This window comes from Ovis aries, chromosome 17 (assembly GCF_016772045.2).
Source record: "Ovis aries strain OAR_USU_Benz2616 breed Rambouillet chromosome 17, ARS-UI_Ramb_v3.0, whole genome shotgun sequence".
Lineage (NCBI taxonomy): Eukaryota > Metazoa > Chordata > Mammalia > Artiodactyla > Bovidae > Ovis > Ovis aries.
In genome coordinates, this window is record NC_056070.1 from 52,703,129 (window position 1) to 52,730,298 (window position 27,170).

At 60.6% G+C, this 27,170-nt stretch overlaps 1 protein-coding gene across 3 annotated transcripts; it reads right to left on the minus strand.

Moving 5' to 3' along the window:
- Positions 1 to 247: 247 nt before the first annotated feature.
- On the minus strand, positions 248 to 26,825 carry HIP1R (huntingtin interacting protein 1 related). Of its 3 annotated transcripts, none has more exons than XM_027956451.2 (32): positions 26,692 to 26,825; positions 12,609 to 12,672; positions 12,070 to 12,212; positions 11,740 to 11,796; positions 10,654 to 10,734; positions 10,240 to 10,316; positions 9,939 to 10,000; positions 8,157 to 8,297; positions 7,418 to 7,475; positions 7,223 to 7,298; positions 6,910 to 7,050; positions 6,760 to 6,821; positions 6,475 to 6,547; positions 6,205 to 6,388; positions 6,027 to 6,115; positions 5,828 to 5,944; positions 5,618 to 5,719; positions 5,195 to 5,389; positions 4,819 to 4,966; positions 4,636 to 4,722; positions 4,201 to 4,308; positions 3,931 to 4,067; positions 3,585 to 3,695; positions 3,301 to 3,359; positions 3,052 to 3,082; positions 2,904 to 2,966; positions 2,433 to 2,533; positions 2,186 to 2,291; positions 1,973 to 2,096; positions 1,832 to 1,893; positions 1,542 to 1,745; positions 248 to 1,287 (listed from the first exon to the last, which is right to left on the minus strand). In XM_027956451.2, the coding sequence occupies exons 1-32, from the start codon at positions 26,782 to 26,784 to the stop codon at positions 1,243 to 1,245; spliced, it is 3,201 nt and encodes a 1,066-aa protein (XP_027812252.1). In that variant the 5' UTR covers positions 26,785 to 26,825; the 3' UTR covers positions 248 to 1,242. The 3 variants fall into 3 exon arrangements, 2 of the variants coding, with proteins under 2 accessions (XP_027812252.1, XP_027812251.1); XM_027956450.2 differs by having other exon boundaries at positions 4,201 to 4,311; XR_006056668.2 differs by lacking the exons at positions 248 to 1,287; positions 1,542 to 1,745; positions 1,832 to 1,893; positions 1,973 to 2,096; positions 2,186 to 2,291 and having other exon boundaries at positions 2,483 to 2,533; positions 3,052 to 3,171; positions 4,201 to 4,311.
- Between the last annotated feature and the right edge of the window lie 345 nt (positions 26,826 to 27,170).

Here is a 27,170-nt window from a genome sequence, read left to right on the forward strand (position 1 = left end):
TGGGGGCCTCTGGCTGGGAACAGAGGCCTCTTAGGGAAAAGCCCTAAGACTCAGCAAACAGGTGCCCCAGAGTCACAGCCCTCCCCTTGGGAAACGAGTTGGACACCTCTTGGCAGAAAAAGCACCAGCAAGGCTTTCTGTAGCCCCGAGTGCTCCACTGCACAGACTCAGTGGGCCCCTTCCCTCCCGAGTGTCCTGGCCACAGAGAGATGAAGCACCAGACGCGGCCCCTCACGGGGGCCAAGGGTGACAACAGTCAGTGCGTTTTATTGCCAGTAGGACCCTTCAACACAAGGAAATAACTACACGCAGAGCAAACCGAGCTGCTCCTGGTGCTCCTCTCAGACCTGGGGTCTCCCCCTTTCCCAGGAGGAGGGGGGTGGCAGGGGAGCACACTCATCCAAACGCTCCCCTTCCTGGGGAGCAGGAGGTACTTTTGATCCAGAGTGGGCAGGTGGCTCCTGGCTTCTGGGCCTTGTGTGGCTGAGCTGGGGAGGCCTCCAGGAAGGCTGGAAGCCTCCCAGGGGTGGGCGCGCCAAAGGGAGGAAGGCGGTGGGCAAGGGGAGAAGGCTCCCGGGCAGGGCCGGCAGATCGGGGGAGTGAACAACAGGAAGGAGGAGGGTCACTGCACAGTCCGGGAGGATGGCAGCACCTGTGGCCAGTGGGTGCGGGGCCCGCCTCTCCCAGGTAAAGGTCACCTCCCTGTGCTGGGCACGCCCCATCACTGACGCCCTAGGGCGAGGCCCAGGGAGAAAGGGGTGATACCCAATCCTGCTTTGCCTGGGGCCATACTAGTCCTGTCTCCCGGGAGCCCACACCCCAAGAGGGCTACAAACAAGTGACCTCTCACCCATCCCCAGCAGCCAGCACGGACTGTGTGCCATTCATCTCTAACCTCAGACCGCAGGTCCAGAGGGCAGGGAGCCGCCCTGCCTTCCAGCGTGCTGAACACAAACTCAACAAAAGGTCTAGCTCAGAATATTCGAAACGCTCTGTGTATTTCCCGAGGAGCTGTGGCTCAGGCTGCTGGGGCCTGGCTTCTCTCAGCAGTCCCTGTTGCAGATAAACAGGCTCTCATCCAGGAGGACAGCCTCGGTCAGTCCTGGGCACGTGGTCAGCCCTCAGCGAGGGCTGGGGGCCAAGGGCTTGGGCACCTGGGGGGCAGCCGGGCCTCTCAGAGGCACCTCAGCCATGAGGCCCAGGTCTCCCGTCAGCCTCCCCGCCAGACCCCTTGGAGGGGGCTTAGTTCACGACTTGAGCTGTGTAGCTGGCATCCTTCTTGTCGAGCTGCAAGAGTCAAAGGTGAGGGGGCTCAATGGCCACCGCCAGGAGTGCAGGACACACCCTGGGTCAGGGCCCCCCTGCACCTCCCGCGGGAAGAGCCCTGGGCCCCTGCCTTGCTCCCCGGAGTGCCGGGCAGCGTGTCTGCTCCCACCCAGTGGTGTCTGACTGACCCCAAGGGCCAGTGCCCCACGGACCCGGGAGCAGATGCCAGGACAGCACCCCAGGGCCCCTCCCATCACCCCCCACCGGCCGGGCACCTGGTGGTCCTGCCTTGGCGCCACGCTGGGCTTCTGGGCCAAGGGCGGCTTCTTGGTCCCGCTGCGGGGGGCGGCGCTGGGCTGGCTGGGCTCCTCCTCGCCCGGTGCCCCTGTGGCCCCAGCCAGCAGGTAGTGCTGCCTCCGCAGCTCCCCGAGCCGCACACGCTCCACCTCCAGTGTCTTCTCCAGCTCCAGGGCCCGCACCTGCAGCCCCGCACAGCAGCTCAGCAGGCTGGGCCCTGCCCCAGGGAGAGGGGACGGGGCGGGGGCAGAGGCGGGAGGGCAGCTACCTGGGTCTCCATCTCTTGCTTCTTCAGCTTGATGAGGGAGAGGCCGGAGAAGTCCATGGTGTCTGAGGGCAGAGCGGGGTGGGTCAGCATCTGCGTGCCTTCCCCACCCCCACCCCACCCCACGAGGACCCCAGCGCCCACCTCTGTCCTCGACCTGCTCCTGGCCCGACTTGGTGGAGGCCACCACGTTGGCGGCCATCTCATTGACGCGGCGCGAGCACTCCTGCAGGCGACTCAGGTGGGGGCTGTGCTTGTCGGCCTTCACCTGGGGGGCGTGGGGGGCTCAGGGATGGCTCAGGGATGGGCCCACCGTGTGCACCACCACCCCGCGGTCAGTCTCCAGGGGAGCCTCACCTTGGAGGCCGCCACCAGCTGGGCTGTGCTGGCTGCGATCTCGTGAGAGCAGACGATGAGCTCCTCGTACTTGCCCGTGTGCAGCACCACTTTGTCCGCCGACTCCCTGGGGGCAGAGGCCGGGGGGAGGGATATGGCCTGGGTCTCCGACCCCCTGGACAGCCAGGCACCCCCACGCCCCCTCCCCAAACCCTGAGCACCCCCACCTTGCCCCCTCCACCCCACCCCCAGACCTGGGGCAACATACACCAATTGGGTGGCTCCCCAGCCCACAGCCTTGGAGGCAGAGATCAGGCCTTCCGTCCACCTTGAATTCTTGGCATAAAATTCCTGCTGCGTGGCTGCCCCCTAGTGGTGACAGGAGGACAGGGCGGACCAGTCAAGGATGTCACCAGGGGGACACCAGATCCCCAGGGGTGAGCCCTTCTCCCGTCACCCAGCCACAGGGGCGCACCCCTGGGCTGTGGTTCCTAGGCACGCTGCAGGCCCTGGGGGAGGACCAGCTGCCGCCACTCTGCACACTGCAGGGGTCTCACGCCCAAAAGGAGCCCTGGGGGGAATCTTAAACCACGGGGTGATTTGGGACAAAGAGGGCTCTGGAGTCAGGCCCCTTGCAGGAATCTGTCCTCGATGGCTGAGCTGTGCAGCCTGCCCACTAAGGAAGGGGCCCCACCTGGCTCAGCCAGGGATGCCCCATCCCACCAGCAGCCCAGCTCACCCTGCCACTCTCCACGATCTCCTTCTGCAGGCTGGTGGATGTTGTCACCAGGAGCCGGATGGCCTGCCAAGATCAAGACACAAGTCACCCTTGGGCGGCCCTGCCAGGTACAGAGCCCGCCCAGCCTGGGTCTCAGCCAGCCACTCACCTTCATCAAATCCGTGCAGGAGTTGAGGATCCTGGGAGGAGCAGGAGGGACGGGGAACGAGGGAAAAGGGTCTGCACTATGGCCCTGGAAGCCACGGGGAGCCAGGGAGCTCGGCCTGGCCTTGTGGGCACACAGCAGGTGGGGCCACAGGGCAGGGTGTGCAGTCAGAGGGGCATAACCCACCTCCCCAGATCCGGGAAAACTGAGGAACCCGTCCCGGGGAGACTGGGAGGCACAAGTGGGGCTCACCTCTCATTCACCTCCAGCTTCACCCCAGAGCTGGCATGGCGGGCCTGGTTCATCATGTCCTACACCCAACAATAAGATCTTTGAGTGGGCTGGGAGGAGGGCAGCATGCGACGAAGGGGGACACCGGCGCTGGCCAGCCCCTACCACCCCACCAGCCACAGAGCCTCGGCGGGAGAGCCAGGCCCCAGCCGCCCCTCACCTCTGACCTGCAGAGGCTGGCGGGCCCTCCCGCAGAGGGAGGCGCACCCGGGGCTCCTGCCCCTGCCCCCGCCCCTGGTCCTCACCTCGATCCTCCGCACCGCATCCTCAATGGCCGCGGATGTGGCCGCCATCTCCTTGTCCACCATAGCCCCGAGCTCCTCCTGACGCACGTCCAGGCTCTTGGGCTTCAGCTCCTGGGGGACGAGGCATCCGGGAGTCAGGCAGAGTGGATGGATTCTGCCCCGGCTGCCCTACAGAGCCTGGGGGCCAGCCTGGGGCAGTGCTCTTTCCCCAACCTGTGCCCCGCAGCGGCAGGCCCTGCACTTAAGCCCTTGGCTCAGCCCAAGCTGGAAGGAGATGTGGAGAAACTGGGGAGCCAGTTCCACCATCCTCCTCTGACCCTGGCCCACGCTCCGCTGCCCGCCTCACCTGGCCCAGCTGGAGGATGCCCTGCAGGGGGGTCCGCACCAGGCCAGGCCGGGCCTGCAGCAGGGCCTGTTGTTCCTGCAGCTGCCCCACGAGCTCCAGCGCCCGGGCCCCACACTCCCTGCAGGTGTCAATCAGGCCTGGGGCGGGGGAGAGGGCTGTAAGGGGGGAGCCCTGGACGAGCCTGGCCTGGCCTGACGCCAGGACCTCTCTGCAGCCACCCCCTTCCCAGGTCCACAAGGACCACGTGTAACGCGCGCCGGGCCCACTTACGGTCAGCAGGGTCGGTGGGGGCCAGGTGGGAGGTGGCGCTGCCGTGGACGATGGTATCCGCAGTCAGGTGCGAGAACCGGGTCAGGGCCGCCACGAGGCCAGAGGCGTCTGCTTGGGGAGGACGACACACCCTAACGCTGCTGCCTCAGAGCCAGGCCTGGTGCTGCCTCCCCTGCCCAAGAGCCCCAAGGGCCCCAGCAGCCCAGCTCCCAGAGTGCGGTGGGGAGCGGGGCAGGCCCAGGTCACGCAGCTACAAAGCAGCAGAGCAGGAACCAAACCAGGGTCTGTGGGACCCCAGGCCCAGAGGGTGGGTTGGCTCCAGGGTGTGGCTCCCTGAAGAGGTGGCCCGCAGGCAGCAATGGCCGGTGGGCACCACAGCCTGTGGCCTCTGCCCCCTGCCCCGCCCTGTCCTGGGCTCATGCCCGTGGCACTCACCTGCCCTGGAGGTCAGGTACTGGGCATGGCCCTTCTCCAGGGCGCTCACCGCGTCCAGGGCGGCCTGGGCCCTGCTCACTAGGTAGTCTGCCAGACAAGGAGGCCGGGTCAGAGGCCCCAGCACCCAGCCCACCTCTCTCAGGGTGTGGGGGGCGGGGACAGTGGGCAGGCGGGCGGCCCTACCTGGGGAGCTGGTGCAGCGCAGGTGCAGGGGGTCGTCCAGCTTGCCCACCGCGTCCTGCAGGATGCGTCTGGCCTCCACGGCAGTAGCCCGGAGCATGGCGAACTGCTCGTCCAGCAGCCTCTGCTGAAGCCCCTGCTCCTGAGACTCCTGGAGGGCGGGGGAAACAGAGGGGTGGCTGAGACCCCCACCAGGTCAGCTAGCCAGGTGCCCCCTAAGACCCTCGCTGGGGAGGGGGCTCTGGAGACAGGCCCTGCTCCACCCCTCAGTGCCTGGGTGGCTCCTGCCAGAGCAGGGCAGCCAGCTCAGTGCTAAGAAGGGCTCCTGTCCCCACGCAGCCATCACACGGGGAGGGCGAGCCCCGCTACCTTCTCCTACCTTGTCTGCCAGTCGCCCCTGCAGCTCGTCCCTCTCCCGGGAGCTGCGCTGCTGTTCCTGGCTCAGCGCCTCCTCCTTCTCCCGAGCCAGACTCTGGGCCGCCAGCAGGTCGGCCTCGCGCTGCCGCACGACCCTGCTCAGCTCGTCCCTGTCCGCACTCAGTGCGTCCAGCCTGGAGCTCAGCTCCGACCCGCTCTGTGAACACCCGGCGTGTGAGTGGGCTTCCAGATGCCTGCCTGCCCTATCCCCACCTGAATTCACAGACAGTTGCTAGGGGCCCACGAGACTGGGGAGGAGGGACTGAGAGCCAAGCGAGGACCAGATCCCGCTTCCCGAGTGTCCCCTGGTGCTGGTCCCAGCTGCACCCCAAACCAAGGGCCCCTCTGAACCAACCCTGTGCCCCCAGCCGGGGAGGCCCCACACCTGCTCCGTGCGGCTCAGCGCCTCCTGCACGCGCACCAGCTCTCCCGCCTTGGCCTCCAGCTCCCTCTTGATCTTCTCCAGCTGGTCACTCTGCTCTTCCAGCTGGACGCGGTGGGACAGGATGTTACAGGGGGCAGTAGAGATGGGGCGTGCTCTGGGCATGGTGGGGGGTGCTCTGGGCATGGTGGGGGTGGGGGCTCCAAAACGTACCTTCATCTCTGACTCCCGCTTCACCTGCTCCACCTGGAAGGCCAGCTGCTCCTTCACCCGCGCCACCTCCTCCTGGCTCTGCTGCGTCACGGTCAGCTGCTTGGCTGTGTCCGCGTTCTGCACAGACAGACCGGAGGGGTTTGGTTCGGGCTCCACCTTGCTCGGGGCTCCCCTCCCGCCCCTCCGTGTAGGGGCCTACCTTCCTGAGCAGCTCCGCGTGTGTGTTGATGAGCTCGCTGTGCTTTTCCTTCAGCTTGTTGTAGCGGGCCTCGGTAGCGCTGGCCTTCTCTGTGGGGACGGAAGAGGCCGTGGCCATGACCGCCCCAACTCGGGAACAGCTCCCCCCATCTGCCCTACGCCTGGCCCTGCCCACATACTCTCGGCCTCCTCGCGCAGCCCCTGGTTCCGCTCGCCCTCCACTTGGGCGGCGCGCAACTGGGCCAGTTCATGGCGGAGCTGCTCGTTGTCCACCAGGGCCTTCTGCTTCTGCTTCCGCTGCTCCTCCAGCTCGGCCTCCAGCGCGTTCACCTGGCCTTTCAGCTGCGCGATGAACCGCTGGGCCTGGGAGGCAGGAGCGGCGCGGGTGTGGGTGTGGGGCCCGCAGGCTGGCCAGCCCTGGGCCCAGCCCCACTGCCCGCGCCCCTCACCTCTAGCTTGATCTTGTCCAGCTCGCTGCGGAGCATCTCCACCTCTCGCTTCAAGGCCTCGATCTGGAGGTCCCTGGGGACAGAGGTCAGCGGGCCCTGACGCTCAAGCTCAGTCACCCAGGGCCCTCGGGGGACTGAGGCACAGCCACCGGTCTTATCTTCAGTGGATTTGGGCATCTCCTTCTTGTGTCCCCCACCCGTGGTCTTTCAGGATCACAGCTCCCTGAAGGCTGCTGGTCCCCATCCCCACCGTCCCGCACTGCATTGGGCTCCCCAGGCCCTCACCTGTCATCCTTCACGGAGCCATTGGGGGGTCCAAAGGTCTGCTCGAAGAGGTCCGCCACCACCTGCCACGGGCAACAATGCTTGCTCGGTGAGTTCCGCCCGGCTCCCCCAGGAGACCGAGGGAGGAGGAAGGGAGGGGGCGCTGCTCACCGCTGGCTCCCCCGCGGGGGGCCCCGTGCTGATCTCAATGAGGTTCTCAGGTTCTTCGTCCTCGGGGGCCTCCTCGGGGATCACTACTACCGGCTTGATGTGCTCGGCCAGCGCCGAGGCCCGCAGGAAGTTGGGGGGTCCCTGCAGAGGCAGTGGGTTAAAGCTGCGGGGCGCTCCCCGCCCCAACAACCAGGAAGCCCCTCCCTCTGCCGACCCCCCAGCCACACGTCCCCCCACCCCCACGCCCGCCAACCCCAGCGCAGGGACAGGGAGGGCTGCAGCCCCGGCGGCGGCCACTGGAGGGCGCAGGTACCTCGGGCAGCCGGGGGATCTGGATCAGCCGCTTGAAGTAGAGCATGTCCGAGGCTCTGCGGAAGAAGTTCCTGAGGCTGCGGGAGGGAGGGAGGCGGGAGGTCAGGAGCCAGGACCTGGCCCGCAGCCCCGGCGCGCCGCGGCCAGAGCCGAGGAGTCCCGTTCTTGCCATCCTCAACCCCGCCCGGGCCGGTACCTGTGAAACTGCTCGTGGAACCGGTCCCTGTGACCTTGCAGGGTGTCCGCTGGGAGACCTGGGGGCAGCAAGGTTGAAGGGGGCTTCGTCTCTGCTCACCGTTCTGAGACTTCAAAGGGTTCCCTTCCGGCCCCATCCTTGCTCCTCCCCCTTCTAGAAACCATGGGAGACTAGAGACAAGACCTCCTGCCACCTGGTTGGCTCCCACCCACCATCAGGAGGCCCCAGGGACCCTTGTGAGGGGGTCAGGCTTTCAACTGAGTGAGCGAAGGATGGGCGGAACCACAACCACAGCCCACTGCCCGCCAGGCTCTGCCGGTGCGTCAGGACTGGAGCCTGCCCACGGCTGACGGTGGAACAGCGCACAGACCCTTCTGAACACTAAAGCACCACCACAGGACCCCCCTGGTCCTCCCCAGCAGCACAGGAGAAGCTCCACTGCGGCCTCTGAGGCCAGGCGGTCAAGAGAACTGCAAACATGTAAATCTCTGCAGCTTTCCCTTCTAAATCTTTGTTTTGGAAAATAGTGATTTTTTTTTCTATAACAAATGTTATTTCTATTAATGGGTAATGGGCTTATTACTCATTATATAAATAATAATAAATATTTATAAATAATAAATGAACATCTTAAAGATTGCTCAATTCCCATCCCTAACACAGGCTGTCCGCACAGCCCTCTGGGGCTTCCGCTGACCCTCAGGGCCGAGGCAGCAGGGTTGAGGGCACGGGGACTCACAGGAGTGCAGCTTGAACATGAGCTTGACCGTGTAGTGGTAGAGGTGGCTGCAGTCCTGGATGACCTGAATGAGGGGGGCCAGGCGGCACTGGCCTGAGGACATCTGGGACACGGCGATGGCCGTGTTGAGCTGCCGGAAAACTGCAGAAAAGAGGGGCGGGAGGAGCCTGAATGGGGGACCAGGAGACACCAGTGTGGAGCCTACTCCGGTCACAGGAGTAGGGACGACCACGGTGAGGACAGCTGGCCGTCACCCGAAGACAGGGCAATGGCCTGGGTTCCTGGCCTCATCAGTCCTGCTGGGCAGCGGGACTCGACCCCAGGCTCTCGGGAACTGGTGCGCTCCTCGAGGCGAGGATGGACCCCAGGTGCTGAAGCTGCTGCAGACTGAGGCCCAGCCTCCCACTAATGAGGGTGGCAGCAAGGCAGGGGCACACGAATCCCAGCTCAGCTCGGCCAGCAACTCTCGTCTCCCGAGAGCCTCCAGGCAGCAGGCCCGAGGATCCGGGAGACTTCGACAGTCCTGTACCCACAGGCTCCCCCCTCACTCTGAATCTGAGACACCTAAGGTTGCGCAGATGTGGAACAGCCTGTGCTTGGCTAATCTCATAGCAGGAGATTCAGGATGTGGTCCTGCAAACCCCAAGGGACCCCAAAACCTCACTTGCACCCGGAGTCAATCTTCCCTGCCCCTGAGAATCCTCCTTTCATCCAATGGACCAAGTAGGAGGGAAAGAGACAGACGTACTACTGCCCCAGGCCGGGGCCCTCTCTGGGACAGGGAGAGACGTGAGTAGGTGACACCTGGGGCCGCCCATGGGGGACACTGTTCCAGACGGGTGGCCTCTAACTCAGGCCTGCTCTCGCCTTGCCTGGGGTGGGGCCAACCTGCAAACCTCCAGCGTGATACGAGGACGCCCGGGACGGAAGGGCCGAGGAGGAAGGCACAACACCCACTTAAACCTTAATTCTTAGTTACATGTCACGCCAAGTATGTTTTCCTTGTAAAAAAAAATCTAAGTACACGTAAAATACAATTTGGGGTTTTAAAACACAATGCAGTCACTTCTCATCTGGGGGGCGTTCAGGACGTTTCCATTTGGGGCTGTTAGAAAGCTCAGGGTGGGGAATGCCCATTCCCCCTCATGCTGTTTCTCCAGGAGATGCTGGCACGTGGGGTGGGGGTGCCCTCGGGGAGAGGCACACCTCCAGACAGCTGCCCCCAACCCCAGACCACCTGGCTGCAGGGTCCAGACACCGGTGCCAGGAGGCTGCCTGGACCCACTCTTTCTAACTCCTGGCTTCCCCTTAAAAAGGCATCTGGCCTCTCACTCTCCTATGGAGCGCACCAAATCACTCACAAGTTGTCTCTAAGCCGCCACTCAAAACCATCACCTCTGCAGCCCTGGTGGCGGGGGAAGGGGGCGGCGGTGCTGAGATTTCCTGTCCTACGGCTGCTGGGTTCCTGGGCAGGGAGATCTGAAGTGATTCAGAGGCCTTTCACAGCAGAGAACAGGTGGGACTGTCCCAAACCAACTGCCCTGGGTAGGAGGTGGTCGGAAACCTGAAGACATGGCTCCTGGGGTCCCCCCACCCTTCCCTCCCCTCTCCTACCTTGGGGCCAACAGAGTGGGGCTCCTTCTGCCAGACCATGCCCTGGACATGCCCACCGGGGGCCTGGCATCCTGCAGGGGTGAAATGGCCTCTCCTCCCTGCGCTTTGGGGGCACCTGGAGGCCCCATGACCAAGGACTACACGCCTGAGGTCCCCCCGGCGGCTCACCTGATTCAGAGAGCTTCAGCTCGCAGTCCATGTAATCGAACATCTCCACGGTGAGCTGGAAGCTACAGGGGAAGGAGGAAGAGCTGGGTGGGAGGGATGCGGGGCGCGCCCCCAGCCTCCCAGGCGGGAGGGATGCTTGTGGCCACACCCTCGCATGGATACCCAGGTGGCGGTCCTTCAGCCGAAACACCCAGTTCCACGTGAGCCCATCCCTTTAGCTTCAGCCTCATCTCCTGGGCACACATGACCTTCGGCCCCGGGACAGGGCACGACCCCCACCCCAGGGAGCCAGGGGACTCACATGTTGTTGATGTCGGTCCCAGCCGCCTTCTCCAGCACCTCGTCTGTCACCTCCAGGCCTGCAGGGAACTGCGGGTGCTGTGGAGAGGACACCCCCACGCAACCTCAGCCCCCTTCGGCTCTGGCCCAATGCAGCTTCCAGTCTTTGAGGGAGGGAAGGGGCCGGAGAAGCAGCCCCCCGACCCCAGCCTGTGGAGCCACCACCTGCCCTGGGCACTGCTTGCGGACACAGGCGGAGAGGATGGGAGGTCCAGCCGGAGCCCCACATTGGGAACCGCCCCTGGGCCTTCTGACTTCCCTGCCGTCTGTACGGAGTGTCCCCCAGGAACAGGCGGGGACAGGACAGACCCCATCCCCCTCAATGTCGTGGTGGTGGAGCAGGGGGAAAAGCCCCAGACTCTCCTGAGGAAGCTACCTTGAGGTGAAAGGAGATCTTGGTCAGCAAGAGTTTGGTGTAAATATTCACCAGCTGCCCGTATCGGTCGTGCAAGTGGCCCTGTGGAGAAAGCCCCGGGTGAGGATGTGCCCGGGAACCCCGCGGGCCCAGCAAGGAAGCCGAGGCTGCAAGATGCAATGCCACAAGTGGAGTGTCGGTCCTGCGCGCACCCACCCGGTCACTTATTCATTCAACAAACACCGCTCAGCCCACCAGAGGTGGCCGACCTTCTTTCCCCAAGGAGTTTCTCTGCCAGCTCCCTCCCTGCCTATTGCTCTCTCCTTATCGGTCTTGCCAGAGAGACTCTTGTGACAAAAGAGCTCTTTGTCCAGGCAAGAGGCCAGTTCTGAGCCGGGACACTTTATTAAAATGCTGGTGGCAGCCAGGGAGCTACATTCCGATGGGTGTGTACACACACCCTCCCCGCCGCCGCCTCCCAGCACCACGTCCCCCGCGGCCACAGCAGCTGGGCCCACGTCTGCAGATGGCACCAGGGACGCTGTTTTCCTTCTAGGGGCCTCCCCACTGCAGGTTGGTCAGTTCCAGAGGCCTGCCTGGCCCCCCGCATGGCTGATGCAGCCCCAGCCATGCTCCTGGAGGACAAATAAGGCCAGGGGCCCTCTCTCTGCCTGGGGGACACGCCTGATTCCTGATTGTGGAGCAGACCTAGATAGAACACACGCTCCTGGGGGCTCTGAGACCTAACTGTGGATGAGAATCTTTGGGGAGCCTGCTGAAAATGCAGATTCCCAAGATTCAACAGTTGCCGATGGTCCTGCGGGGCCCAGAGTCTGCACTCCTCACCTGGACTCAGCAAGGGGTACTCTACCTCCAGGGACTGAAGGGCTGAATTCTGGAGCTGGAGGGCCCATCAGCGGTGCGTTTGGGGCTTCCTGTGCCAGGTCTTAAGAGCAAGGCTCAGGCTCAGGCACTGACTCTCTCCTCCCCCACCGTGGCCCCTGAGAACACGGCTCTGACTCTGCTGGGAGGAGGACACCACCACCGGGGCTCTGTTCCCCGGGCCCCATGTGCCCCCAGGCCCCCGCGTCCACTCCCCGCACCTACCCACAGGTCTCCAATCTCCCGAATGTTGCTCCGGTACCGCTGGCAGTCGTGTAGCACCTGCCCCGAGGTGGGGACAAAGGGGGAAGGATGAAGGAGCTGGTGCCTTCCGGGCGATGGGGCTGGGGGCAGGGGGTGACACTTGCTCCCTCGAGGCGGGGCGGAGGGAGAGGGCAGCAGGCAGGACGGGCAACCAGCCCAGAGCTGAGGGACCCAAACTCGGGGACAGTCCCTCACTCATTTCAAAGGACGCAGCTCAGGGGTGCTCGCAGGGGTAGGGGGGCAGCAGACGGAGGGCCAGGGCCCCTGGACCAGCAGGCAGCAGCTACTCACATTGGGGTGCCCGTCCCGGAGGACCTTGTGGAGCACATGGCAGAATTTCCAGCTGAGGATGGCACTGCTGGGCAGTGGCAGCCCAATGGCGTAGGACCAGAAGGTGAAGGCCCCCTTCTCATGGTGAGTGCCCAGGATGATGCCTTTCAGGTCAAGGTCAAGTGCACGCGGCAGGGCCCGCAGCATGGGTGAGGGCTCAGTGGGTGCAGCCGAGCAGGCGACTGACTGCAGAGATGGGGGTGGCGGGCCACCTGCCCCCTCCCCACCCCCCTACTGAGCACTGTGGTTCTCAGCCAAGCAAGGGCATGGTCGTGCCCCACATCCCATGCTGGGCCCAATGGCCCAAGACAATAGGTGGCCTTCCCCAGGCGGGACTCAGAGTCTGGAAGGGGCCGAGCGAGGCTCGCACCAGGCAGTGGGGGCCACGCCTCATCGGGCCATCCGCAATGCCCACTGCTCCCCAAATCCATCTCCCCCATGTGCGCCTCACACTCCTCGCCTCCTCCAGGGGCCCAGAGGAATGGCCGCAGAAAGGATACGCCGGGCGTGCTTCTCTTTCACGGGGGCCTCCTGGGTGTTGATGGCTTTGCTGATGCTGATGGCCTGGGAGGGGACAGAGGAGACGGAGGTCAGAGACCCACCTGGCAGCCTTCCCGGGAGACAGCAGCCAACGGGGGAAGGGGGCGACACACAGGATGGATCCTTCCCGCTGGTTAAAGGCGAGGGTAGAGATGAGGGGAGAACAGAAATTCTGAGGGACTTCCCTCGCGGTCCAGTGGTGAAGAATCCACCTTCAAATGCCAGGGACGTGGATTCGATCCCTGGCTGGAAACTAAGATTCCCCATGCCACGGGGCAACTAAGCCTGCCCACCGCAACTACTGAGCCTGTGAGCCACAAGGCGAGATCCTGCCCGCCACAACTAAGACCTGACGCAGCCAAAAATTAAATAAATATTTTTTAAAAAGAAATTCTCTAACCTAAGCAAACCAGACCACTCGGGACTTTTCTTTCACTTGATACGTGCAGCTCAAACTACAACTAACGCTCGATGCCGCCGCCACTGAGAGCATCTGGAGTCTGGGAAATAAGGCCAAGGGCCAGCTTGTGCTGCAGGAGAGCAGCTCTGATCTGGAAACTGCAGGTGGTTCCTTCTCCCCAGAAGGTGTGGCCCCCTGGGGCCCTGGGGACAAGGCCAGTCCCCTCCTGACAGCTTCCATGGGTCCCGCTTCTCGGAGAGACTGCTGAGCCTTCCAGGACTCCACCAGGAGATGCATGTCACCCCCACTTTACCCCGGGGCCTGGCCTAGAGCGACGAGGCCCCCACAGCCACTACGTGGAAAACCAGGAGACACCAGGTCCCATGGCCTGTCTGCGCGCATGCTGGGTGGGCAAGTCCTGACTCAGCTCCCAGCCCCACTGACCCAGTGACTGCAACCCAGCAGGGGTGGCAGGAAGGGGGACCCACCTAGCACACGTGCTGCCCCGACTCAGGCTCCGAGCAAGGTGGCAGTCTCGGGCCCCTCCCACCTCCACCTGCTGGAGTCTTGTCCCCCTGAGCTCAATGCCTCCTCTTCCAAGAAGGCTTCCTGGATATGACTGCTCCCTCACCAAACGCTTGGGGCACTGTCACCCCGACTCCACTCACCCAGGAACCACCACTGGCCCTGGGCTTGCTCATTCATATGTTTTAATTCTCCACCTGGTGGCAAGTCTTGTAAGCCTCTGTCCACCCACCTAGCCCTGAGCTTGTGGATCGAGTGAGAAGAGCTGCTGGTTGGCAGGAGGGTCGGGACGGGGTCCCTGCCCAGTGCAGACACCTCTCCAGCTCAGCAATTCTCCCAAGTCCCCCACAAGTGCAGCCCCAGGCTGTCCAGGGAGCTCTCGAGGCTGGGCAAGGGGGTCCCTGCTCTCCCTGCAGCCCGGTCCTGCCCCGACTTGTCTGGAGCGGGCCCAGCTGTGGTGGGAGCAAGACAGGATGGAGACAGAGCCCTGAGGGGCAGCGGGTGCTTCCTTTCTTTCTAACCCGGAGGCCACTCTGCTCTCCACCTCTGGAGCGGGGACAACAGGACCTGGTGCTGCTAGGCGCGAGGTGATCTCACTCATCTGTGGTCCTGCTGTGACTGACTGGAGGCCTGCTCTGCGAGGAGAGCAACCCCAAGAGCCATGGCCGTGCTTTCTGCTCCGGCTCCCGGACCTGGGAGCGGCTGGGGCTGGGCTGGCCGGGCCCCTCATGCCCACCCCAGCCAGGCCGCCTGACCTCCTTTCACACACAGCACCCATTGTGGCCATTCCTGGGGGCTTGGGGAGAGCTGGGCAGTGGTACACAGCACTCTGGGTCCTGGGGGGGCGGCTCCCCCAGCATCAAGGGCCAGGCTGGGGGCGCAGCTCTGGCCTCTCTGTGGACCAGGGTCCTGAGAGGACACAGGCCGGTTCTGGCTCCCCTTACGTGAGAAGCCTCGGCGAGCCAGACACGGAAGGCTCCCTGGCCATCTGTTCCATGTTTGCTGGCCCTCTGCCAGCTCCACCTCCCTGAGGCCCCGGCGCCTGCCCACGATCCACAGGCATCAACTGTGAGAGGAGCCGGCCTGGGTGTACTGCTGCTGGCCTGCCAACCTCATGCCCCACCGGGCAGAGAACTTGCCCCAGAGGCTGAGGACAGAGATCAACAACCAGAAACGCCTGGGCACTCCCCTGCACCAGGTCCAGGCAACACGCTCCCAGCGGGCGTGAGCCCACTTTCCTGATGAGGAAACTGAGGCTCCGGGAGCTTGGGTATCTGTACAGCTAATAAGGGCACAGGCAGGTCTGGCTGTGTCCTAACGATCCTGCAGTCCAGCTCCCAGGCCTCTCCTTCCAGCACAGGTAGAGAGCTGGCAGGGGTGGGCACATCAGCCCATGAGATGGGAGTGGGCCCGTCTCTGGGGTGTATAACCCCATCCCCCAACTGCCCTGACACTTGAGCTGGCTCTGACGACTGCCACCTGGCCCGCAAGACCATGGGCCAGCACAGAGGAGGGCCACAGGTGCAAAGCAGGCTGCCCCGAAGGCCGGGAGATGCCAAAACGTCACCTGCAGTCAGGCTCAGCAGGCACTCTGCCCTCCCGCTGTCCTGGGGCCTGACCCCAGACCCCAGGAAGGGGGCGTGCGGACACCCCTCCCTCCTGGAGGCCAGCCCCCCGTCCCTCTTCCCCTGGCCTGCAGCAGAGACCCACCCTGCCCAAGTGGGCGGGCTGGGGCCCAGCAGGGGAGCCGGGAGCAGGGCTCACCTCCCTGCCCTCCCGCAGCGTCAGTCCAGATGTAAGCGCCCTCTCGTGGCTGGGCCTGGACCCCCAGGAAGCGTGCCTGGCCTTCCCTCTGGGGAGTCAGCTCGCGGGTCCCCTTCCTCCCACTGCCCTGCTTCAGTCTCCCCTGATTTACGCTTCTCCACGCGCTCAGCACCCCTGACAGTGTCCTTACTCACCCCCCACCTCCCTTCCCCCGAGTCCATGTCAGTGCCATGGGGTGCACATGGAAGGTTTCCAGAGGCAGCGAGGGAGGCTCTGGGGACCCAGCAAGACGTGGGTGACTCAGGCCCCTCCCGTCCACCCCCCCTCCCGCAAGCCCGCCTCCTGGTGCCGTCCGCTCCCCGCGCCACCGGCTGAGGGAACAGGGTCCCTCCGGCGGGAACAGGCCCCGTTGTGTGCAGGCGGCAGATGTGTGGGCCGGGAAGCCTCCCAAGGAGGCACAGCGCTCACACAGAGGGGGTCTGTGGATGCTCACAGGCCTGCTGTTCCTGCCAGGGGCGGCAGTCAAGCCCCGTCTCAGGACAGGACAGCAGGCCCTGGGGTGCCCGTCGCCTCCCTGGACTGTCCTGCATGTGCCGCAGAATCGGGGGGTGGGGAACACCAGGGTTCCTCTCCTCAGCCCAGGAATCTGCGCCGGCCGATCCCGCCATGGCTCCGCTCCCGGGCTTCCAGTCCAGGGTGGCTCTGACTACGACCCCTGGTCCTGCCCACACAGCACGGCGTCCTCCACCAGGCCCCCGGTGCCTGCGGGGAGACCGAGGGGTGGGGGGCAGTCAGAGGGGCACCGGGGACTGAAAGAGGCTGCCTTCCGCCCTGGTCCATCAAGCAGGGCAGTTCTGCCAACAGAGTATAATCTCTTGGGACGGGCAGATCAACTGCCATGGAGAGAGCCTTTCCATCAGGGAGACAGGAGGAACCTCAAGCAGAATGGGTTGATTAGGAGCCTGGGTGTGGAGACCAGCTTCCCAGGTGGCACAAGTGATAAAGAACCCACCTGCCAGTACAGGAGACATGCGTTCAATCCCTAAGTCAGGAAGATCCCCTGGAGGAGGAGAAAAGCAACCCACTCCAGTATCCTGGAGAATCCCATGGACAGAGGAGCCCGGTGGGCTACATACAGTCCATGGGGTCGCAAAGAGTTGGCCATGACTGAGTGACTAACACTTTCACTTTTTCACTGGGTATGGAGATAGAAGAGCCCAAACTGGAGAGAGGGTCCAGGGAGGCGGGGGGAGTGGCAAGGGGTGGGTGGCGACCGTCCTGGGGGTCTGTTTATCTTACTTCCCACTCAGCCTTTGAGTGGCTGGGGATGGGGTGGGGCAGGGAGCAGCTGTGCCCACTTCTGAACCAGGGTGGGAGAGCAGGACAAGAGCAGGAATGGTGGGTCTGTGAGACCCCCAGATATGCCGGGGGGTGGTAGGGGGACTCTGGGGGAAGGAGCTGAGGGGGGTCTGCAGAGACAGGGGAGGGCAGGCAGAGGTACGCTTCTTGGACCCTGAGGCTGGGTGATTACACCACGTCCCAAGCATTCATACCATGGCTGCTCCTTCTCTGCTGGAGAACTCCAAGCCTAGGCCCAGGGACCACCTCGCATCAAGGGGTCGGCCCCTCTGGACAGCGGGGACCAGGCTGAGGGCTGGGAGGCCTCCAGCAGGCTCTGGAGACGCACTTGGAATCGCTGGCCCCGGGGAAGCTTGCAGGAGGCATACTTCATGCCGAAGGGCCAGCGAGATGGCCTCAATAAATGACTAATAAAATTACTTTTATCAAGTTCAGCCATGTGCCAGGCCCCGTGCAGAGTGCTCACCAGCATTATCTCATTTAGTCTCCTGAGTAACCCTGGAAGCAGGTGGATGAAGAAATCAGAGCTCGAGAAGTTTAAGTCACTTGCTCAAGGTCATAATGAGGAAACGCAGCCCCAGCACCCACGCCCCACTGGGCACCACTCCAGGCACCATCCCCCCAGACAAGCCTCCTGTGCCTCTCCCTGCTAACCCAGGGCGAGCAGTCCCCAGGGTGGCCAGGCAGCTCTGGGACCCAGGCTGCTGGCTCTGCAGATGGTCCCCTTAGACACCACTGGTCCTGGGTCTCACAGCAGGAGGGGCTGGGGGGCTGGGGGCCCGCACGTCCTTCTGGCCCCTCTGTCCCAATGCGGGGACCCAGCTCCCCAGGACCTGCTGTCGCCCAGGGAGGACCTGGCCTGACCCCAAGTTATGATGCGGATTCTGGATCCGGGATTTGTGTAAACCACAGGGAATAACAGCAACTGGGTGGTGGCAAGGAGCTCGGGGTGGGGGGGGTCCCCCAAGGCTCCCCATTCCTGCAGGCAAGGAAGGCTGCCTGACCAAGGCCTTCATTTTGGCTCCCTCCGGCTCCTCCTGGGCCGGCTCCTGACTGTGGGGCTGGGGACCTCTAGGAAGGCCTCTTATATGGGCTCCGTTGGGTCTGTGGGACCCCAGGAAACACCCGCCCTGCTTCCAGGAACAGTCTTGTTCTTGTTTATCAAATAAAACCCTGTCTGGTGCCAGCAGAGGCCTGGGAGTCAAGCCCAGGGCGACAACCCCAGGACCAGGGTGGACAGAGCCTCTGGGCACACTTGGCCCTGGACGGGTGACCCCAAGGAACACTGAGGGAGCATCTCTGTGTGGTCAGGAGAGGGCACCCGGTGAGGCGGGGCGGGGGTTGGGGAGTAGACCCCACAGGTGATATTCCCCAGAGGCTTGCCACGTGGGCACCTGCTATGGACTCGAGACAGAAGTCAAGCCCCCCCACCCGCCCCGGCGCCATGGGACTGCACACCAGGCAGAGGGAGCATGCAACAGCTCACAGAGCCACCGTTCTGGAAACCCCAGCGAGGGGTCAGAGCCCAGTGACCGCAGAGGCTGCAGCCCTGACTGTTCTCTGTGAGGTCTGACCTCCCAGCCAGGCTGTGGGGGGCTCTGCACAGCAGAGGAATACAGACTCAGGGAGACCCCTTCCCCAGGAGCCCACGTGAATGGGGACAAATACAGGTCAGCTCGCCCGGCTCCACCACGGCCACCCGCAGCACCCTGGCCCGGAGACCCCAGGCCCATGCACACCGACTCACTGGGGAACCTCCACTTTAGAAACCTCCCCTTTCCCATCTGAGAAGAATAAAAAACCCTTGGGTCTTCGAGGACACAAACACATTTGAAGATGCAGGACATCTTCATGGGAGGGGTGGGACATCTTGCTCTGTTCCAGCCACACTGCCTTCCTTCTGGTCCTCAAACAGGGCAAGTCTGGTCCCACCCCCGGCCCAGCGGTGCTTCTGGGGTCACCCTGCTCTGATCTAAGACGCTCCTCCTAGGAATTTTCCTCCAACCCCCCTCTCTAGAGCAGCCCCCTCCTCCGCACAGATAGCACTCTCTCGGTTACTTTCACCCAGGATATTTATTCTCTGAAACCATATGTTTACCATTTATTCTACCTCCCACCCCTGAACTTGAACTTGGCATGAGGAACCTGGTTGGTCTTGCTCCCTGCTGTATCTCTAGTCCTCAAACTTGAGGTCAATAAATCTTTATTGGATGAGTGAAAGAGTGTAAACTTGAATGAACAAAAGCTCTTTCAAAAGTAAGTGCTGGTTAAATTCAAGGTAGTGTGTATGTCTCTTTCCCCAGCTAATGATTTAACCACTAAATACCAAAGGCAACTATAAAACCATTTCTATTTTTAAAACCAACCCTGAAATGAATCAGACTTAATCTTCCTTGTCCTGTTATCTTGACGCTTCATGGTGGCACTTGGCAGGGACCAAACATCCTTCAAAGAGCCAGGGCACGGGGGCTGGCAGAGGTGGGTTATCCTGCTTCAGTGTTTCCAAAGAGCAAAGAGAGACCGCATTCAAATGCTTTTGCCACCTCAATGGCCATTGATGAAAGCAAACAGGATTTCTGTAGCCGGAGAGGCGGTTGGATTGGTCTGGGCCCCTTAATCATTTGACCTTATGAAACTGGATGGGGGAGGGGAGGGCCTGAGCCCCAGGCGGGCTCCTCCCATACCCCAGGAAGGGGCTCAGCGGGGGTGGGCACTGCCACCTCCCCCCCACCACCCCTGGGCTCTGCAGGTGACACATGAGGAGGAAGTGGTACAGGAGGATGTGGCCCGAGTCCCACCTCCAGGATGGACAGGGAGCCAGCCCCGGGGCAGGTTCCTTCCTGGGCCCTGCTGACATCACTCCCCAGACCTGTCTGGCCCACAAGCTAGGGGGCTGAGTCACTCTCTGGCGGGAGAACCTATTGCAATTTGAGATTGTGTTTGTTTCAGCAGGAGGAAAAACAACCCCGCCTCTACTAAACTTTGCTCCAAGGGCTCAGTCTTTCCCCGCAGTGGGTGCCAGGGCCTTTTAGGCTTCACCGAGCAGCAGCATCAAAGAAGGGAGACCCACAGGTCCCCAGGGCACCCATTCATTCGGCGCATACTCGCCGAGCGGGTCCCGTGCTGGGCACTCCTGGGTGCCAGGACACATTAGGAGTCAAGGGTGTCCTGCCTGAGGGCCCTGGGGGGAGGCAATGTGATCTCTCCTCTTCGAGTGACTCTGGATCCAAACATACACCCAGCCTCAGGTCCGCCCAGTCCTGCTGGTTTGGCTGCAGGGTTTCGGGAGACGGGGAAGCAAGTGGGGATAGCATCGCGAGAACTAGGGCAGCACAGGAAGGCTTTGCAAGCAAGGTGATATTTGAGTCCACCCTGGAGCCAGGTGGAGCGGGGGAAGGGTATTGCTGTCAGCCTGGCTGGCAGAGGCGCTCCTGGCAAACACTCTCTGGGACCCGGCTCAGGTTAGCTGGCTGGGTTTCCCTGCCCCCCTCCACCCAGCCAAGCAGGCCTAGACTCGATTCCAAAGTTTCCACCTTGCGCAGCGGGACTCAGTGCCCAGGCGGGTTTCATTCACAAATGGGACGCTGACCTGGGGGCAAGGTCAGGAGGGCAGGCCTTTCTGCCAAGAAGTCCCAGCTGGCCTCCCCCGACCTCTCTGGAGCGTCCCCCGGGGCATCTTCCAGGGGACAGCGTCACCCAGGAACAGGGCCTTCCATACCTGAGAAGGTGGCACTGCAGGATCGCCCTGCCAGGAGCAGGTGGCTCCCTACCTTCCCGTGGCAGCCCTCACAGACCGCCCCAGCTCCCCACTTACAGAGGCTCACCTGGGGACACAGGGACAGAAGCCAGGAGGGCGCTACTTCTATTTCTTTGGTCCAGCCTGCGTTCCAATGCACAGCCTAACGGCCAACAGCTGCTTGGTCCAGCACCGGCTCTGCACGAGGCGCTGGGGCATCCCGCAAATCCTCATACCTACACCATGACTCGGGCGCTAGGATTAGCTCCATTTTGCAGATGGGATAACTGAGGCACAGAGCCCAACTCTCAGATAGCTCTGCCACAGCCCCCCTGTCCATCTCCCACCTCCTTCACCAAAGTGAACACCCTCGGAGGAGACACATCTCAGGGCACCGGAACCAAGCCAACAGACAGTCAGTGGTCCCTCGTGAACGTGTCACGGGACAAACGCACAGCAAAGGTGGGAAGAGGGAGGGGAAGGATGAGCAGCCGCAGCCTCACCCCAGCCTGGACCAAGAGGTCACTAGACACGTGGGCAGCCCAGGGGGATTCTGGGGGGAAACCACAGGAACCCGGAAGTCAGCAGCTGTCCTGAGCATCACCAAGCAGGCTGATGGGGCAGGACCAGGTGAAGGGTGTCTCAGGGGCGTGAAACAGCAGCATCATTGGAAGGAAGGGCACGGCTCGCCACCCCCTACCCACCCCAGCTGGCCCACCCCTGGGGGCCGGGGAGGAAGGCCACTGCTGCTAGGGCAGTTCAGGTGTGGCTTTGTGGGCAGCATCCCGTGGGGGTTATGAGCCGGGTTGGTTCTCCCTTCCTTTTCAGAAAACCTTGGGCTCACCTCTCGTTAGCCTTTCAACCAGCCTGCCACTGGGTGCCAGGCCCCCTTCCTTGTCCCAGCCTTCCAGGAGCCGACAGATGTGGGTGGAACTGGGGGCTTTCTGACTTCCACCATATGGTTGAGGTTTCCTCCCAGACTCGGAGGTGGGGGAACTTTTTCTAAATAAACATTTAAATGAGGCCCAGAAAGTGGTTGGTGACGTACAGTGTTGTAATACCACAGTATCTATAAGGAATACCAAAGACAGAAGGGGAGCATGTATAATTACTTACAACAGCCCAGGCATGGAAACACCTATCCATCAATGGGTGGACGGATAAAGATGCGGTACCTATACACAATGGGATGTAACACAGCCACTGAAAGAACGCATCACACCATTCGCAGCAACACGGATGGACCCAGAAATGATCACACTAAGCGAGATGAGTCAGAAAGAGTAAGGCCCTATGATGTCACTTATACGTGGAATCTAAATATGGCCTAAGTGAACTCAGCGACACACCAAAGACAGACTTACAACGTAGAGAACAGATTTGTGATTGCCAAGGGGGTGGGTGGCCAGGGGAGGGAAGGACTCGGAGATTGGGGTTAGCAGATGCAAACTAGTACACACAGGATGGATGAGCAACAAGGTCCTACCCTATAGCATAGGGAACTATATACCCGTGATAAACCACAGTGGAGAAGAATGTGAAAAGACTATATATATATGTATAACTGAGTCACTTGGCTGTACAACAGAAATTAGACATTGTAAATCAACTATAAAGTGTTTTTTAAAAGGGAGAGTGTGTAAGTCTGCCTGCCCAGCAGAGATGGGTGATGACAGTCAAGGGTCGGCAAGTCAGGACAGAGGAAATCGGAAGTCCAAAAGACTACTGCCAATGTGGGAACGGCCTTCAAGCCAGAAACTCAAGTGAAGTGCCCAAACACCTGTCCGTGTGCTGGGGCTTGCCTTTGATACTGAGGTTCTACAGAATTCCTGGCTAGGGAACTTTAATAGACCATGTGCCTAGGACTCCAATCCAAGTCAAATCACTCCCAATCACCAGGATTTAGACACTGACAAGTGTGAAAACGCCCCCAGATGATTCTAACACCTGGTCAACCAATCCAGCAGCTGCCGGCCACGTTACTGAGTGCCCGAAATGTGAGCCCAAATTGAGATGTGCTGAATCAAACACAAAACGAGTCTGAAGACTCAGTAGGAGGAAAAGAATGTAAAATACCCCATTCATAATTTCCACAGTGATTACGTGTTGGGATCGTTATATTTTGGATGTGCGTGCTCAGGCGTGTCTGACTCTTTGTGGCCCCCATGGACTGCAGCCCGCCATTCTTCTCTGTCCATGGGATTATCCAGGCATGAGTTCTGGAGTGGGCTCTCATTCCCTTCTCCAGGGGATCTTCCTGACCCAGGGATCGATCCCTCGCCCCCTGCATTGCAGGCAGATTCTTTACCGCTGACCTCCATAGCTTGGATACACTGGGCTAAATAAAATATACGATGAAAATGAATTTCACCTGTTTATGTCTTTAGGTGGCTAAGTAATCTAAAAATGATACAGGTGGCTATTCTGTCTCTATTGGACAAGCCAGAAGCCCTGAACTCCTGACCCTCCCTCCCACCCAGGTGTGATGTTCTTCTTCCCCACCCGGCGCGGCTCACTGAGCAGTGGGGCCCCTCTCTCGTCCTGACCTTAAAGAAGCTGTTGGGCTCTAATTCCATTTCCTGCACGGGAAACAGAGGCCCAGATAGCCAACGCGCTCATAGACAAGGAAGAAAACAAGCTGGGGTTTAGCATTTCTAGGCCTCCCATCTGCTGAGCCGTCACCCATGCTAGGCCTCAAAGATGGGTCTCCTCTCTAGTGGAAGGTCTGAAATAGTTCTCAAATTGTAAGCTTTCTGGGGAAGTGGGGGCAGGGAGAAAGAAGGCTATCGCTGACCACTTTCAGAGCTCCATACTACATGTTTTGTGTTCTGATGGTGTTCGCTGCCTGTCACTCCTGTTAACAAATGACCACAGTGGGCTCAGCGGTTTAAAACAACACAAACGTATCATCTTACAGTTCTGGAGGTTAGAAGTCCAAAATAGATCTTAGGGGCTGAAATCAAGGTGCTTGCAGTGCTGTGCTTCTTTCTAGAAGTTCTGTGAAAAAATCCATTTCTTGGCCTTTTTAAGCTTCTAGAGGACACTCACACTCCTTCAGCTTTAAAGCCAGCAATGTCCCATGGCGTCCCCCTCACCACACATCACCCTGACCTCCCTGTGACCTCTTCCACATTTAAAGGTCCTGTAATTACACTGGGACCACCTGGCTAACCCAGGCCATGCCCCCTATTATTAAGGTCCTCTGATTAGCATTTTCTTACCCAGGACTGCTAAGATATTCACAGGTTCCAGGAATTAGGACATGGACATCTTTGGTGTGGGGCGGGGAGGGGGCCTCTTTAGCCCACCCCATCGTTTCTAGACCTTGAAACAGCCCAAGGAAGTAGATGGAATTATCTCTATTTTCACAGACCAGGAAACAGGAGTTAAGCACCTTGCCCAGGGACACAGGTGCACTGACTTTCGGTGATATTGCACCGCCTTTGAAACAATACAGGTGATTTTCATGTTCAGAACACGGGGATGCTGTATTCCACAGTATTCTGCATTCAGAATACTACAACAACAAAACGCCAATACAGTTTTGTCACTTCCATTTTAAAAAGGGGCTTTATCACCAAAGGGACCATAAAGTCTTGGGGAACAATAGACCAGCTTTCTGCACGGCGCCCTGGGGATTAATATACAGGCACTCACACACTGACATCACATAACAACCACGAGTACCCGCAACGTGAAGGATGCAGGACTGCCCTCCCTCCACTTTCCTGACCTGGGCGGGGTTAGAAACCCTTTTGCAAAACAGGGTGTGGTCAGTCACATTTTTCCTCTTCTTGACCCATAAGCCCAGGAGGAATAGCGAGGCTGGCAGGACAGTGGGGACATGTGTTCTAAGGAAGCCAAAATGCCCCTCTGCTCTACAGGGTACTGTGGTCAACGAGGAGACCCGGACAGTGCATTCTGAAGGCAAGGAGTGTCCGAGGGCTGGATGCACTATTTTCTGTTCAGAAGGAGACCTGTAAGCAGCAGCTTCGGCTCTCTGTGTCCTTTCCTCCAATGGGGCCTGGCTAGCAGCTCACTAGATATTTCTGGGAGCGATCTAATTAAATATTAACCGTGCACAAAACCTTATTCCTGCATCTCTCAGTAACTCATTCTGAAGACAAATCTAGACAGTGAACCTGAACTTCATCTTTCTAGAAAAAAAAAAAAAGAGCCCTGGAATGGGTAAAGCCTATGAGATTCACCTATTAGAAAGAATTATTCATGATAAGTAACCCTCTCGGCCTCTGAGAAAAAACCAAGCAGCAAGAACAAAACACCCTCTTGTTTACCAAACCAACCATCAAAATATACGGTGCTGTATCAGGGATTCTCTTTGACATTCGGGAAGCTTGCCCTTGATTTATCACAATTTAAGAGTAAGATCAATGAACTCAGCCCTTTAATTTCATCTCCTCTATGTAGCAATCCGGCCTCTCTATACCTTCTCAAAAGCGTGAAAGAAACTAAAAATCAGAGAATGAATAACATCTGACAACATCCAGATTCTCTCTGCCAATTAAATTTTTCTCCCCATCCTTCTGAAAGTTCCTGGCACAGTTAATTATGCATTAATGACTTTAAATTAAATGCCACATTTGTTTTTATGATGGACTATCTGGGCTGAAAATATACCAGGGGCTGGATGGTGATGATCACAAGGATAAATTAATAATTTGTGGCTAGGTTGGTTCAGCACTAGGCTTTCCTAGAGCCAAGGTTTTATTATCATTTTCCTGGTTAATCTCAAGCACAAAGGTTAGCTGTTTCCTCTGCATTTCCTCTTACTTCAAAGCGAAAGTTGTCGTAGGCTGCATGTACTAACTTGATCTGAAAGACACCTCAGAAGTTGTTGCTCCTATAGGGAGAGACTGAGAGAACCTTACTAATAATGGCAGACACAAATGTCACCACCTGGCTTCAGACAGGGGTCAGTTCGGTCCTTTTAGCTCCTTTCTTTTTCTGGCCTACTCTTGGAGGATCTTAGTCCTCCAACCAGGGATGGAACCCCTGCCCCCTGCCTGCGGGGCACAGTCTTAACCACTGGACCGCCAGGCAAGTCCACCGCTGATTTCTAAAGAAAAGCTTTCTGTTGTGTCAGTCCTGGTTGACTTACTTTAGCGAATAAACAAGTAAGCTCCTCTCACCCCCACCCAGGCAGAACACCACCTCAGTGTTTGCAAAATAAAAAGGAACAGAAAACCAGAAACACCAACGCCCTCATCAGTGTGGTCTCAGCAGGAACACACGGACAAATACACACCCCCTGTCATTGTTTCATTTTTAAAATAACCTTCCCAGGACAGGCCACCCTGAGGAAGAGATGCCTGAGCGTGGGAAGTGCAGGAAGGGAACCCTAGGAAGTTTCTGTCAGGCGCCGGCATTTAATAAGGGGGTGTGAACCTGTTTATATGTGGGCCAATGGCTCGAGCAAACAAGTCTGGCTACATACGTGAAACTTTTCACCCAGCAGATAATAAGATATTGTGAGGCCCTGGAAAACAACTCAGGAGGAAAGGAAGCACTGAGTTTCCTTGAAGGAAATGCATTGCTTCTCCGAAGAGAGGGCATTCTTTTAAGGCGTGGAAAAAGGTGGCCGGAGCCCGGGAGGGGGCGGCGCTGCGCGGCCAGGGTGGATAAGTCCACTCGGGCCAACCCGGGCTGGACGCACCCGGGCCCGAAACGTACCTTGACCTACCTGGCCCACCGCGGCGTCTCGGCCCCCTCCAGCTGGATCCCTTTCCACCACCTCGGCTCCCGACCACCTCGGTCCCCGGCCGCCTCAGTCCCTGGACACTTTGGTGCCCTGGCCATCTGAGGTCTCCAGCCACCTCTCGGTCCCTGGGCACCCGAGGTCCCCGGCCGCCTCTCGGTCCCTGGACACCGCTGTCCCCTGGCCATCTCGGCCCCCGACCGCATCTCAGTCCCTGAACACCTGGCCGGTTCCCGGGCCACCTGGGCCCCTCAGTTGCATCTCAGTCCCCGGCGGCATCTCAGTCCCGGCCACCCCAGCCCCCCGCGCCGCCTCCGGCCCGGGCGCCGGCGCGCGCTTCCGGTTCACCTGCGCCCGGGCCGGCGGAGGCCGGGGAGCAGGGGTGGCCGTGACCGAGATGCAGCCAAGGGAACCCAGGCGGCCGGGAGCGAGGGGCCTGGGGCGCCAAGGGGACGGGCGCAGGCCGGGCTCCAGGGACGTGTGTGAGGGGAAGGGGAGAAGGCGCCGTCCGCCAGCCCGCCCGCCCGCAGCCCCGCCGCTCGCCTGGGTCTTGTCGAACTGCTCGCGCTCGGCCTCCAGGCTGTGGCCAGGCCTGCGGTTCAGCACCCGCGCAGGCACGTTCTTGATGCTGTTCATCCTGCCGCCGCCTGCGATCCCTGGCGGGGCTCCGCGCGACTGAGCGACCCAGGCCGGCCGCCCAAGCCTAGGCACCGCGAGGCCGCCCGCCGCACGGCAACGCCCGCCCTTTGGGGGAGGAGCTTTACTATCGCCCCGCCCCCGGCCCGCCCCCGGCCCGGCCCTGGTGGGGTGGCTGGCACAGGCTGCGGCCAGGGGGGCCCCCAGCCCCTCCACGCCTCACGTGTGCGAGCGGAAACACCCGTCTCTCCTCCGTCTGCACACACAGACTCCGCCCCGACTCACTGAGCCCTGTCCGCACCAGGCCAAGATCTGGTTAACTGGAGAAAACCTGGCCTCAATGAAACTTGACCAAGGGGAGCACATCTAGACACTTTTTCTTTCAT